This window comes from Molothrus aeneus, chromosome 1 (assembly GCF_037042795.1).
Source record: "Molothrus aeneus isolate 106 chromosome 1, BPBGC_Maene_1.0, whole genome shotgun sequence".
Taxonomy (NCBI): Eukaryota; Metazoa; Chordata; class Aves; order Passeriformes; family Icteridae; genus Molothrus; species Molothrus aeneus.
Window position 1 is genome coordinate 104,836,450 of NC_089646.1, and position 11,761 is coordinate 104,848,210.

The 11,761-nt window shown below is 53.8% G+C and overlaps 1 protein-coding gene across 2 annotated transcripts; it reads right to left on the reverse strand.

Moving 5' to 3' along the window:
• Positions 1-892: 892 nt before the first annotated feature.
• On the reverse strand, positions 893-7,815 carry ADCYAP1 (adenylate cyclase activating polypeptide 1). 2 transcript variants are annotated; one of them, XM_066562231.1, is made up of 5 exons: positions 7,724-7,815; positions 6,281-6,388; positions 4,276-4,410; positions 3,703-3,798; positions 893-2,767 (listed from the first exon to the last, which is right to left on the reverse strand). In XM_066562231.1, the coding sequence occupies exons 2-5, from the start codon at positions 6,379-6,381 to the stop codon at positions 2,581-2,583; spliced, it is 519 nt and encodes a 172-aa protein (XP_066418328.1). In that variant the 5' UTR covers positions 6,382-6,388; positions 7,724-7,815; the 3' UTR covers positions 893-2,580. The 2 variants fall into 2 exon arrangements, with proteins under 2 accessions (XP_066418328.1, XP_066418320.1); XM_066562223.1 differs by lacking the exon at positions 7,724-7,815 and adding an exon at positions 6,750-7,417.
• Positions 7,816-11,761: the final 3,946 nt, after the last annotated feature.

Here is an 11,761-nt window from a genome sequence, read left to right on the forward strand (position 1 = left end):
AAAATTTATTAATACAAACTTTACACACTTTATATAACAGTTATCAAAGTCCTAGTTATAGATATCATGTGTGTAATAATACTTTGTTTAAGTTCTTTTTATATTCATTTGCACACAAAATAAGTTCTCCAAGACTAACATCTACCTACTATGACTGTATCTCGAATCTGCTCAAATTTTGGTAAGGCTGTTGGCGTTTCTGGAAAAAAAAAAAAGAAATCGTACAAAGGATAATAACCTAGGTGATCACTTCATAATGCTTGCGACTAGCCACTGAACTCTAACTGATAAGGTCATAAACAAAACGTCAAGAGAGCCCTATGTCATTATACCACAGTCGACACAAACACAGCGCACTCTGCCCATGGCCAAAGAACAGAAGGACGACTAAAACGCAAGCCGATGTGTTGCAGCATCGTAGGGCCACTAAATGCCATCCGTGAACTCGTGGCGATTTACAAGGTGAAGAGAAGGCACGAAAGCTGCACACTGCGCCCCGCGTCCCCGCGCCCCGGGAGCGCGCCCGGGCGGGCCGGGAGCGCGGCCGGAGCCCGCGGGGCAGCGCGGGCGGACGGTGCCGGCAGCGAGCGCGGCCCGGACGGGGCGGGCGGTGCCGGCAGCGCCCGCCCGCCCCCACGGGCTCTGCCCGGCCCGCTCGTCCTGGCCGGGGAAGGAAGGTTTTACCCGCGAGGGTTTGCTGGGGGGGTTGGGGGGTTGCTTTCCGGCGTCTTGGATGCAGGGCTCGTTTTGTCTTTGGAAAGACTCCTGAAAGGTTTGTGTGGTGAGCTGGAAGGAAGCGGGTACCTACGTGTCCTCCTTCGCTCCCGGCCCGGGCGGGGGACGGGACCAGCCCCCGGGCAGACGGTAAGATAGGAGTCCGTACATAGAGAGATGAGGTGAAAATGGTTTATCTCGTTAGAAACCGGACCACAGGTGAACACTACACATTCTTTTATGACAAAAGTTTGTTTTATGAAATAAATTTTACTAAGCAATAAGCCAGAATGTATAAAAATACATTTTACCTCCAAACTCAATAAACAAGGAACAAAACTTTCGTAGTAGTGCATAATTCTTTAGTGGTAGCTACAACAGGGGTTCCTAAACTTGTACAATAAGAGCTTGCATAAAACAGAACAAAGGAGTGAGAGAGCGTTCACAATCTTTTTTTTTTTTTTCCCAAAAAGAACATAACCCAAAAAGGTGACTCAGGTGGGTTAAACAGAGCTCGGAAAAGTTCGAAGAGAGGATGAGAGGCGGGAGGTCCTACAAGAAAAAGCAATCAAAGAAAAGAGCAACTCCGACCGAAAAATGCAAAGGCGAGAACCCTGCTCATTATTACACATGATGAGAAGCATGGACAGCACTGGAGAGTAACACACTGTACTTTGCATCCAGGTCCAGTACCGAGCTGCCCGGGGCAGTTGGGTAGCGGATCAGAGGTGGGATCGCCTCGTCTTACCTCGACCCTTGCGGCACCGGCTCCGGTACAGGCTCCGGCCCCGGGGCGCGCCGGGGGTCGCCCCCGCTCACTTCCCCACTCTTTCCAAACGGGTCCTGTCTCTGCTTTGGCTTTGTTCTGCAACTCTGCCCAGACAGCCAGAAGAGCAGTGCACGGGGCTTAGTACTTACTGCCCTTGCTGCTGGTTCGGGATTTGGGGGTTGGGGTTTTGAGTTTGGCTATTTTTGGTTTTGTTTTGAATTTTTTTTTGTTATTATTATTTTAGTTTTGGGGTTTTTAACTATTTCTCCCTCCAATAGGCAACAGAGATGCACAATTTGGATCGAGCTGTTGTTTTCACAAGATAATTATCCTCTAAGCTCATTGTTTGAGGATACACTAATAGAGATATAACTGGAATCAAAGAAAGCAGGAGAGAAAAAAATAATAATCGAAATCTAGAAGAAAGGGGACGCTGCCCCTTCAGAGAGGCTAGTGGCAAAGGAGCCTGCCTTGAGACTCACCAGGGGAAGAATCTGCTTCACCAATTCTCCCAAATCAATTTCCTCATAATCCCCCTGGGAGCAGGTCATCCTCCTCTATATACAGTAGCAAATGGTGAAAATTAATGTCTTCGACCCTGTCTCGGATAAAAATACTATCCTTTTAATTTCTGTTACAAAAATAGGAGTAATATTCAAAACAATGATTGTCTCTTTTTTTCTATTTATTTTATATAAAAACATAAACAGCTCAGGCGAATTCTTGTTCTTGTGCAGGCTTTTCATGAAGAATTGTTCTTTACTATTCTTAGTAGTATTTATATATATATATTTATATATTATATATAACTTAATGATTGGTCCACAAAGTAGATCTGTGCGTTTCTCTAGTGCTTTTTGTACAAAAGAAAAACAATATTATTATCAAAATATTCATTTAATGGCTTTACTTCATACATAAATACATGTTTAGATAACACAGGAGCGGTGATTGTTCAGTCAGTTTGGAAATGACTTTTGTTTTTGTTTAGATTTGGTTGTTGTTGTTGGGTTTATCTCTCTCTCTCTCTCTCTCTCTCTCTCTCTCTCTCTCTCTTAGGACTTTGTATACACAGGAGTGGCTGGTTACTCACATCGCTACAAATACGCTACTCGGCGTCCTTTGTTTTTAACTCTTTGTTTATACCTTTTCCCCAGGACGGCTGCTAAGTATTTCTTGACAGCCATTTGTTTCCGGTAGCGGCTGTAGCTGTCCGTGAAGATGCCGTCTATGTGCCGCTTGGTCAGCGGTTCCGCGTCGTCCCCCAGGCCGCCGCTGGCACCGCTGCAAGCACCGAGAAGCACAGCTGCATCAGGCGGGGCCGCTCCGCCCCCCTCCGCGCCCCTCCGCACCGCCCCCTGCCCCGCGCAGCCCCGCGCCGGCCGCTGGCCCCGGCGCAACACGTTGCGCGCAAGATGCGCGGGGAGACAAAGGCCGCGCCGAAACCCGCTCCCGACGCCGTGCGCGCAAGTGGCGGCGGCGGCGGCGGGAGAGACAATATCTCCCCGCCATTAATTATTCATTGCGGCCGCCAAAGCTGCTCTCCCTGGGGCTTCATTAACGTGTTACCTTCTGCCGAGGGGCAGCGGGTGGCACCGGGCTCGCCCGTGCCCCGCCGGCGGCGGGGAGCCCCAGGGAGCCCCGCCCGGCAGCTGGGGGCGCGCAGGGCTTCAACCGAGCCTCGGCTGCTGCAGCTGAGCCCTCGATCATCGCTGTCGATAATAAGCTGCTCCCCCCAGCAAACCGTAAGGGCTGCCCAATTTACTAATTTTAAATCGGCTGACTATAAAAATTTATAGAAACATATAGGTAGATAGATTGATATAGATAGACATAGATATAGATGTAGATATAGATATAGATACAGATATAGATATAGATGTAGATCTAGATATAGATATAGATATAGATATATAGATAGATACACATGCATGTGTGTATATATCTATATCTAAATATATATATACACACATATACATCCGTATGCCCGAGCGTAGTAACCCAAACAAGCCTCCGCGAACACCCGCGCTGACAGCCAGGCTCACACCGCGCCGGGAGCGGCCAGGGGCAGCCGGTGCTCGGGGAGCCGGACTCCACCAGCCTCATCGCGGGCGCAGCGCGATCCCGACCCCGGCCGGGGCAGCTTTGTTCCCCCCCAGCCGCGGCCCTTCCAGCAGCACCAACGCCCATCGCGGAAAAGAACAAGCAGAGAGCCTTACCCGACCCGCTTAGCCATCAGTGAGTGCAGATATTTCCTGGCGGATAACTGGCCCAGGAGTTTCCTGTAGGCTTTGTTGAAGATCCCATCGGCGTGCCTGGGCAGAGGGAAGAGCCCACGGGTGAGCGGCGAGGCCCGGGAGCGGGCTGCGGCGGGTTGCGGGAGCCCGGGCGGGAGCGGTGACCATCCCTCTCCGCCAGCGAGCGGAGGGCGGCATCTCCCCGCGTCCCCCGGGACCCCTCGTCCCCACCCAGATCCCTCCCCGCCGCGCTCGCTCGGTTCCGCGCCGGCCGGGCATTCCTGCTCCGTTTGCGGGAGCAGCGCTAGCCCTCCTCGGCGCGGGCGGCTCCCCCGCTCCCTCCCCCGCGCTCTTGGAGGTAAGGCGGCTTTTCCACTTCTTCTGAGCTTTACACTGGGCAGTATTGTCGTTCGTTTGGGTTCGGGATTTTTATTTTGATGTTGTTGCTGTTTTCTTGTTAGGTATCATTACTATTTTTTCCCCCAATCGGTTCTGCCAGACCCGTTTTTCTCCCTACTCCAAATTCAGGCCTGACACCCCGCGAGTTGCAGTCACCTCTTTTCCGGTGGGTAATACAAGGTGTACATCTCGCCGATCACGGAGGACGGATTCGCTATACCGAGGGGCTCTTGGTCGTAGGCGAAGTCCTGCAGGGTGTTCCCGTCCTCGTCGTAGACTTCATCCTCCAGCCTGGCAACGAGAGCAGCAAGGAAAAGGAGTCAGTCGGGCTCCGCGGGGCGCTCCGCTCCACTCCCCGCTGCCGGCTTCCGGCTGCCTCGGTGGCCACCCCTCGGCGGAGCCGACCCGGGAGCCCCGTCCGACTGCCCCATCCCCTCCCTGCACCCGCCCGCTCCCCATCCCCGCCCTCTCCTCTGCGGGGCAGGACCGCGGAGGAGGGAACACACCCGCCGTCAGACGCGCTCCAAGAAAGCCCCCAAGCATCGCCCCCTCCCCCCGCCCTCCGCGGCCCACGCCCGGCCCGGGATGCATCCCCTCTCCGCCACCGCCGTGGCTGCTGCTTCCCCGGCGGAGCGCACGCCCAGGCGCGCAGGCTGCCGCGCACACACGCGTTTGTGTGCCAGGGGCTGGGGTGGAGCCGAGCAGCCTCCGCGGCCGAGACGAGGCGGTGAGCGGCAGCCCCACCGGCGGGGACCGCGCCCCGCTCCTCCCCGCAGCGCCCGCCGGGACCGGGGGGGCTTCGCCTGCTGTTTTTCGTTGAATGGTGCCTCTGCCCTTTGAGATCTCGCCAGTTTTGTGCGTGTCCCAGCCCCCCCAGCCCCCGCTCTCTGCCTCCCTCTCTGCAGTACGATGTAGGTCATTGCACGTTACAGGCAGCTATTTTTGTCTGTGAGCTTTAGCGGAGGTATTAATAATAGATGCCGCTAAAGTGTTTCACTCCTGCTAATTCAGGCGCTTGAATGAAGAAAGCCGGCTTGCTGCCGGCTAATGGCCCCTCAGGCCACCGAGCCCGCTGCCCCCTAGCCGCACTGCCCAGGAAGATGACGGGAGCTGCTCCGACGAGCTCCCGGTTACTGCAAGGACACCTCGGAGCCCCAAAAAGGACACCCACCTCGGACAACCTTGCGCTCCCGGCATCCCCCCCATCCCCCTTCATTTCCGCACACCGCACGGCAGTGACCCCCGCAGGGCACCCCGGAACAGAGCCAAGCGCCGGTGGAGCACGACGACAGCACCGAGCCCAAAACTCCCCCAAGCCAAGCAGCACCGGTCGCCCGAGCTGGCGACAAGCAGGGTGAGAACAGGCTGCCAGCTGCCGTCCCGGACTAGGCGCCCTGAGCCCCCAGCCGCAGACTAGCGTAGGAAACTCCCTTGTGCTGGTGCCTCTGGGTGTCCTCCACTCCTGCCCCAAACACAGAGGAATTCAAAGCTCCCAGCTGGAAAGGGACAGCACAGGCATCAGCCTGCGCTGGAGCCCAGCAAGACAACTTCGAGCATAGAAAACCAAACAACCTTGTGCCAGCCCCTTTCCCTCTTAGGAAAGGGAAATACACAGCCAGGTAAACAGGGGAAGACACAGAATCCCCACCAGCTCCAATCCCGCTACACGAACCGTGACAGCTCCCGCACGCTTGCAGACACCGGCGCACCCGACCCCGCGCCCCGCTCCCCCTGAGCCGGACAGGCGACGCTCACCCCGGGCGAGCTGCGGGCAACCAGAGGCTGCCAAGGGCCCCGCAGGACAGGGGGCAGACGGGAGAGGAGCTTTTGGGCCCCGTCGACACGCAGCCGGGACCTCGGCCCGCTCCCGCCGACACGCAGAAGAGCAGGTCCCCCCGCTCTCGGGGACGCCAGCGGGGACAAGAGACCGTGGGTTACACACAGTGCCGGGGTCCCGAGGAGCGGACCTGGGGGATGCCAGTGCTGCAGCCGGTGGAGGGGGTGGGCGCACAGCCCAAGTGGAGGGGATGTCCTTTGGTAACTCTACTCTACATACCCTCTCATTTTCCTCCCCGGTAAGATTCCGCTGCCCTTAGCTAAGCTGGGGCTGAGGGGGGCTGAAATGATCCCGACGGAGCTCCCGAACAGCTGACGGACCTACCTGAGCGCCGGGTACTGAAGTCCGGCCGCAGGTGAGCAGTAGACGCTGCAGTGCATTATTATGCCATAGACCAGAAGTGCTAAGATCGCTTTGCTACACATTGCCACTCTGTGCGGGAGGGAAAAGAAACTGCTGTGAAAAAAAAAAAAAAAAAAAAAAAAGCGAAAACAAACAAACAAACAAAAAAAAACCACCCAAAAAAACCCTACCACTAACAAAAACCCAAAGAAACCACCCCACGGCTAACCAACACCCTGGCCTCGCCTGCCGGAAAATGAGGCAGAGCGGCCCCGGGGGACAAGAAGCGCCCTGGGCAGCCGGGTGCCGGCGCGGAGCGGCACGGAGAGGAGCGGAGCGGTGCCCGGCGCAGAGAGCTGCGGCCGCCGCCCGCCCCGTCGGTGCCCGCCCGCTCGCCCGCCCGCCCCGGGACCGCTGCGGGAAGGCCCGGCGAGCCACCTCGTGTCCTTACCATTAAACTCTAGACACCCGGCACTGAGAGCTTTGGCTGCGAAACTACAACGGCAGGTCTTGGGGGAGAAAAAAAAATAAAGACCCAAAATGGGGAGGGGGAGAGAAATCGAGCTCTCTCCCAAGTTGCGTCCAAAAGGAGTTAAAACCCTCGTGACATCGCCTCTCCTATGGGCGAAGGACCGGCGGGATTCAGAAGATGCAGAAGCGGCAGCAGTTAGTTTGCTGGTTTTAGGGCTATCCACTCCAAAAAGAAAAAGAGAGACAGGAAGGGGGAAAAAAAAGATAAAGGAAAAAAGTTTGCGGGCAGCAGCACAGATCTGGAGTGGAGTCTACAAGGGAATTGAGAAAGAGAGATGGAGCGAGATGTCGCCGGAGAACGGAGCGCTGGGGGAGAGGGAAGAGAGCGAGCGAGCCCGGGAGGGAGCGGAGGCGGGAGCCGCGGGCTGGCTGCGTGCGATGTTGTCTTCCCCAGATCTCTCCCCTCACTGAGCGCCTTCAGCCTTCTCTTCTTCTCCTGCTCGGTGGCTCCAAACTTGACCAGCCTTCCGCAGCCTTCCGTCTGATACGCAATTAGCAAGAAAATCTTTGCAAACACCCCGCTTCGGCAAGAGCCCTCTTCGTAAACATTTGCCTGCTTGTTACCTTAGAGGACGGGCAATATTGTTTGTTGCCCCCGTAGTGGTGTCCGGATTTTTATTCATGAATCAAATGCCTTTTTTTTTTTTTCTCAGTCACGTAATAATCGGGTATCAGAAAAGACGTCACCACCCCAATTCCTCAAGGAACACAGTTCTGTGTCGTCCTCAAAGATGAGCTTATCAGGAGTCATAAAGCTTCTCATAAACACCAACTCACACTTCCTCCCCCCCCCCCCAAAAAAAAATAGAAAAAGAAAACCTAACAATCAAACAAACACGCAGAAAAGCCCCACCGCACAAACCTAAAAGGATGTTCGCCACAATAAAGTTTTACCTGACGTGGGAAGGGAAGCGGAGGAGAGCAGCGAGGGGTGGGGTGGGGGTCTCCCGGCGTGTTGGGCTCCCCCACGGCTTTCTCCGGGTCTTTCCGCGGGGCCAGCTCACCCCACACGCAGCCCGGGGCCGCCGCTGGGCGCAGGCCCCGCGGAGCCGCCCGGGCTGAGCGCGCAGGCGGAGCAGCCCCGGCGCGGAAACCCCCACTTCCGCGGAGATTTAAGAATTTAAGTGCCTAATTTTTTTTCCAGGCGCCCCATTTATTTTTTCCTTTTTTTCTTTTCTCTTTTTTCTTTGTCTTTTGTTTTTTGTTTGGGGTTTTTTTGTGGTTTTTTTTTTAAGGATTATTAATATTGTTCCCATTACACAAGGCATCCCTCCCCGGGAAACCAGCAGCGGGGTGACCGCTCTGCGTGCATTGAAGCCGCGGGGCGTAAGGGACAAGCCCCACGGCCCCGCCGCAGGGAGGGTCCCACGCTCGGCCGGCGCTGCCCGGGGAGGAGGGGGGCGGCTTTTCCCCTCACTCCCGTGGCCCGACCCTTTCGTCTCTCCGCCTTGTGCAGAGACAGATGTGCGGCTCGCAGCACTTGGCAGAGAGGGAGGGAAGAGCATCGCCATGAGGGGAAAAAAAAAAAAAAAAAAAAAAAAAAAAAAGAAGTTGATTTGCCGGAGGGACCGGGAAGGAAATCCCTTCTCTGGGGACTTCCCCGCCACCGGAATAATTTTCCCCCGAAGTGATGCGCCGGGCGCGGGCCACCGGCGGGCTCCCAGCCGCTGCAATTGCTGCTTGTCTCCGCACTCCCCTCCCTCTGCGACCGAAAATGTGCCCTTCATTTCCGAGAATTACCCAAAGAAATACAGGCTTCAGGAGCCATTACTAGACATTTTAATTATTGGGATCATAACCAGAGCGTTCAGGAAGCAGCAATAATATAGTTCTCCTGTTTCCTATTTGAATGGGTTTGGTGTAACATGCTTGGATAGGTTATTTGAGCCCAAATCGATTTCTCAAAAACAACAACAACAAAGAACACACCATACAATTACATTCCTATTACGGTCATTTAAGGTTTCAATATTTTCCGGAGATAAAGGAAATTTGACGTGAATGAATGATTCCCGTAGAAATGCCCAGCGACGCGATCCCGGGCGGGGATGCGGGACTAGGGACGGAGCGGGACGCTGTCACCGTTGTCATTCTGTGCCGGGCCTTTCGGGCCGGGAAGGACCGCTGGCAGGAGAGGGAACGGGGCAGGGCAGGGCGCCCGGCGGGGCTGCCGGGGAAGCGGTCACCCCGCCGCTCCCGCCGGGGAAAGGGTCACCGCTCCCGGTAGGAAAAGGGGCATCCCGCGGCTCCCGCTGGAGTAGAGAGCGAGAGGTGACCCGCCGGAGCAGGGTCACCCCACCGCTCCCGGTAGGAAAAGGGTCGCCCCGCGGCTCCCGCCGGTCCCGCACCGCGCCGGGGCTTCCCCGCCGCGCCCGCGGCGCGCACGGTCCGTGAGCGGAGGGCGCCACCGCGCGGGCAGCTGCGCGCCTGCGGCCGACGCCGCCGAGCCGCCGTCGGGCGCGCCGGGGCTGCCCCGTGCCCCGGCCGGGCTGGGCTGGGGAGAACGACCCGCGCCCGGCCGTGAGAGCGGCCAGCAGGAAAGGCGGCCCGCTGCTCATCTGCACCGGGCCTTGGGGCTGGTGGGGTTTGTGGCGGGGTTTTTTTGGTTTCTTTTGTCACGGCTCGGCAGTAGCAGGGGTAAACACGGGCTTTTCTAGAAACCTGTGTGGCCAGGACTGTGTGAATCACGTCAGGATGAAGGCTTGAACGCACACTCCGCCTAAACGACAGGAAAAAACATTCCTTCTCTCCAAAGAGACGAGACACACACAGGTAATACATTTTAAAGCTGTGGCTGTTTTCACTTTAGAAAAGCTGCTTTCAGCTACTTTTGATAGATACAGCCGCATTTCCTGTCCTCCATCCCCACTCCCCTAGATCCTTACAAAAAGTATGAGGATGCCTGGAATAGCAGGCATTAGCAGCACAGAGGTAGAGACACCCATAAAACCAACCTGAAGCTACAGACCCCACACAGAGACCCTATGCCACCCTGGTGGCGCCGTGCATGCAGCAGCAATGTCAGGATGGTTTGCAAAAAATGCATCTCCTAAGCTGTCACTTATGGCGAGTGAGTAACTCACACACAGTTTGTACCAATAAAAGTTTCCTAGCAGCTCAGTCTACGTCACAGGGGTGTGTGTGCAAAGTGAATGTGATTATGACATGACTGCGGTTTAGGCTGAGGAAGTAAAGGTTCTAATCTGGTCTCTGCGTACAAGTAAATTTCTCAATAACTGTCATTTCAAGGCTGAGAGGGATTTAAGGTATATAATTCTTGCCTCTAGGGCAAATTCCTAAGGCAGCATCTAAAGAAAAGCAGGGGTTTTTTTATTGGCAGAATTTCTTTCATCTTCCCTGTACTAGCTTAAATTAGACCTTTTAATTCATCTAAGTATTCTATTTTAAATACCTATTTTATTTGACTAGAGCATTATAAATCTATAGAAGTTTCTAGGGGAGTTTACATTCTGTAAGCCTTGTCAAACCCGACTGCAGCTGACTGCAACTGACTGCTGGAAACCTTGCTGCTATAGTTCTAATTCAAAGGAATATATTTCATCATGTACCATAATGGGCATCTTTTCGACTCCTCAGAAACCCCCTTTTTATATTTATACATATTTTATAAAATATACTATGGGTAATTTATCAAACTGTCAGGAAGCTCTATTGGTCCATAAAGCCAGATATCTCATACACAGTGGTTGAATGCCCAGCCACTATATTCATGTTTTTTCAGTATATCCCAACTTAGCTGCATATTTTTAAAAGAACCTGGAAGAATTTATGTACATGGAATACATAATTTTATCATGAAAGGACACGTGTACTTCTGCCAATATAGAAAAGGATGCTTCTCAAAAGCAAGCAATCCTGCCCAACCAGCTGTCTCTCTCTCTCTGACACTCTGACACACACACATATTATGGGTTTACCATCTGTTTTGTACCTATCTCTGCCAGGCCTCCTTTCTTATAGAAGTGGCTTGGGAAACCTGTTGCTCACCAGTATGGCAATGAATACTTCTCTGCACCAGTTTCACAAATGTAACGCCAGCCTTCACTTTTTCTTGGCTTTCCTGACTCCTCTTCCTCCCCAAGGGCCAGCTCCTGGGAAGGATGAACTTGTCAGAGGGGAGATTAACCCATCCATTAAATCATCCAGCTGTAGCTGTGGTCATCTGAAAAAGACTGATTAGAGATAGCCTGGCAGCAGAACAGAGGATATTATAGCTCAAGCACGGCTTGGAGGACATTTCAGCACTTCCAGCCAAGGCATTGAACCTGCAGCAGAGGTGGAAAAGCCCTACTTTCCTCCTGTAGGCTAGATGTCAGTCCACTCAGGGACAGAAAGAGCTGAAGTATTTCATTCACAGAGTTGTTTTTCTTTTATTAAACCATTCCCTCTCATGCTTTCTTTAGGTAAAAGCAGCAAAATGCTCAGGGACACTGGAGAAAGCACAAACATCCATGTGCTTTCTCATGCCCAAAGGGGCAAAGCTGCAATTCAGATGAGCTTGGTCACCCAGGGATGTTCTGGGCAGAATGTACAAACTACAAAAAAAAAATCTGAGAGAACAACAACCAGGGACAGTATTGGGACTACAAATCTCTCAAGAGATGATAGGAGCAAGCCTCACTTGGTGGCCAGGACCCTTGCCAACCTCTTTGCATGAGACCACAAGCATTAGCAAAGTCTCTGTGATGGGAATCTTTAAGGTAATTCCTTGCTACCTTTTATAACCTTACTTCCAAGCAAACAGTCAAAAAAAAAAGGCTGGGTTTTTTTTTTTTTTCTCCTCCTTCTCTGAAGTGAGGAGGCAGAACAGTACTTGCTAGGGCAGCAGTGTAGGAGCACCAGCATGGCAGTCACTGTGCTCTTGCTGCTGCTTAGAACTCACGGCAAGACAAGGCCAGTGGGTTGCCTGTG

What these genes read in the sequence shown, in the direction of transcription:
- ADCYAP1 (XM_066562231.1), bottom strand. Translation starts at nt 6,381, where the DNA reads ATGTGTAGCAAAGCGATCTTAGCACTTCTGGTCTATGGCATAATAATG. An exon ending in CTTCAGTACCCGGCGCTCAG is followed by an intron (nt 4,411 to 6,280) that starts GTAGGTCCGTCA and finishes TCTCGTTGCCAG; the next exon opens with GCTGGAGGATGAAGTCTACG. An exon ending in TATTACCCACCGGAAAAGAG is followed by an intron (nt 3,799 to 4,275) that starts GTGACTGCAACT and finishes CCCTCTGCCCAG; the next exon opens with GCACGCCGATGGGATCTTCA.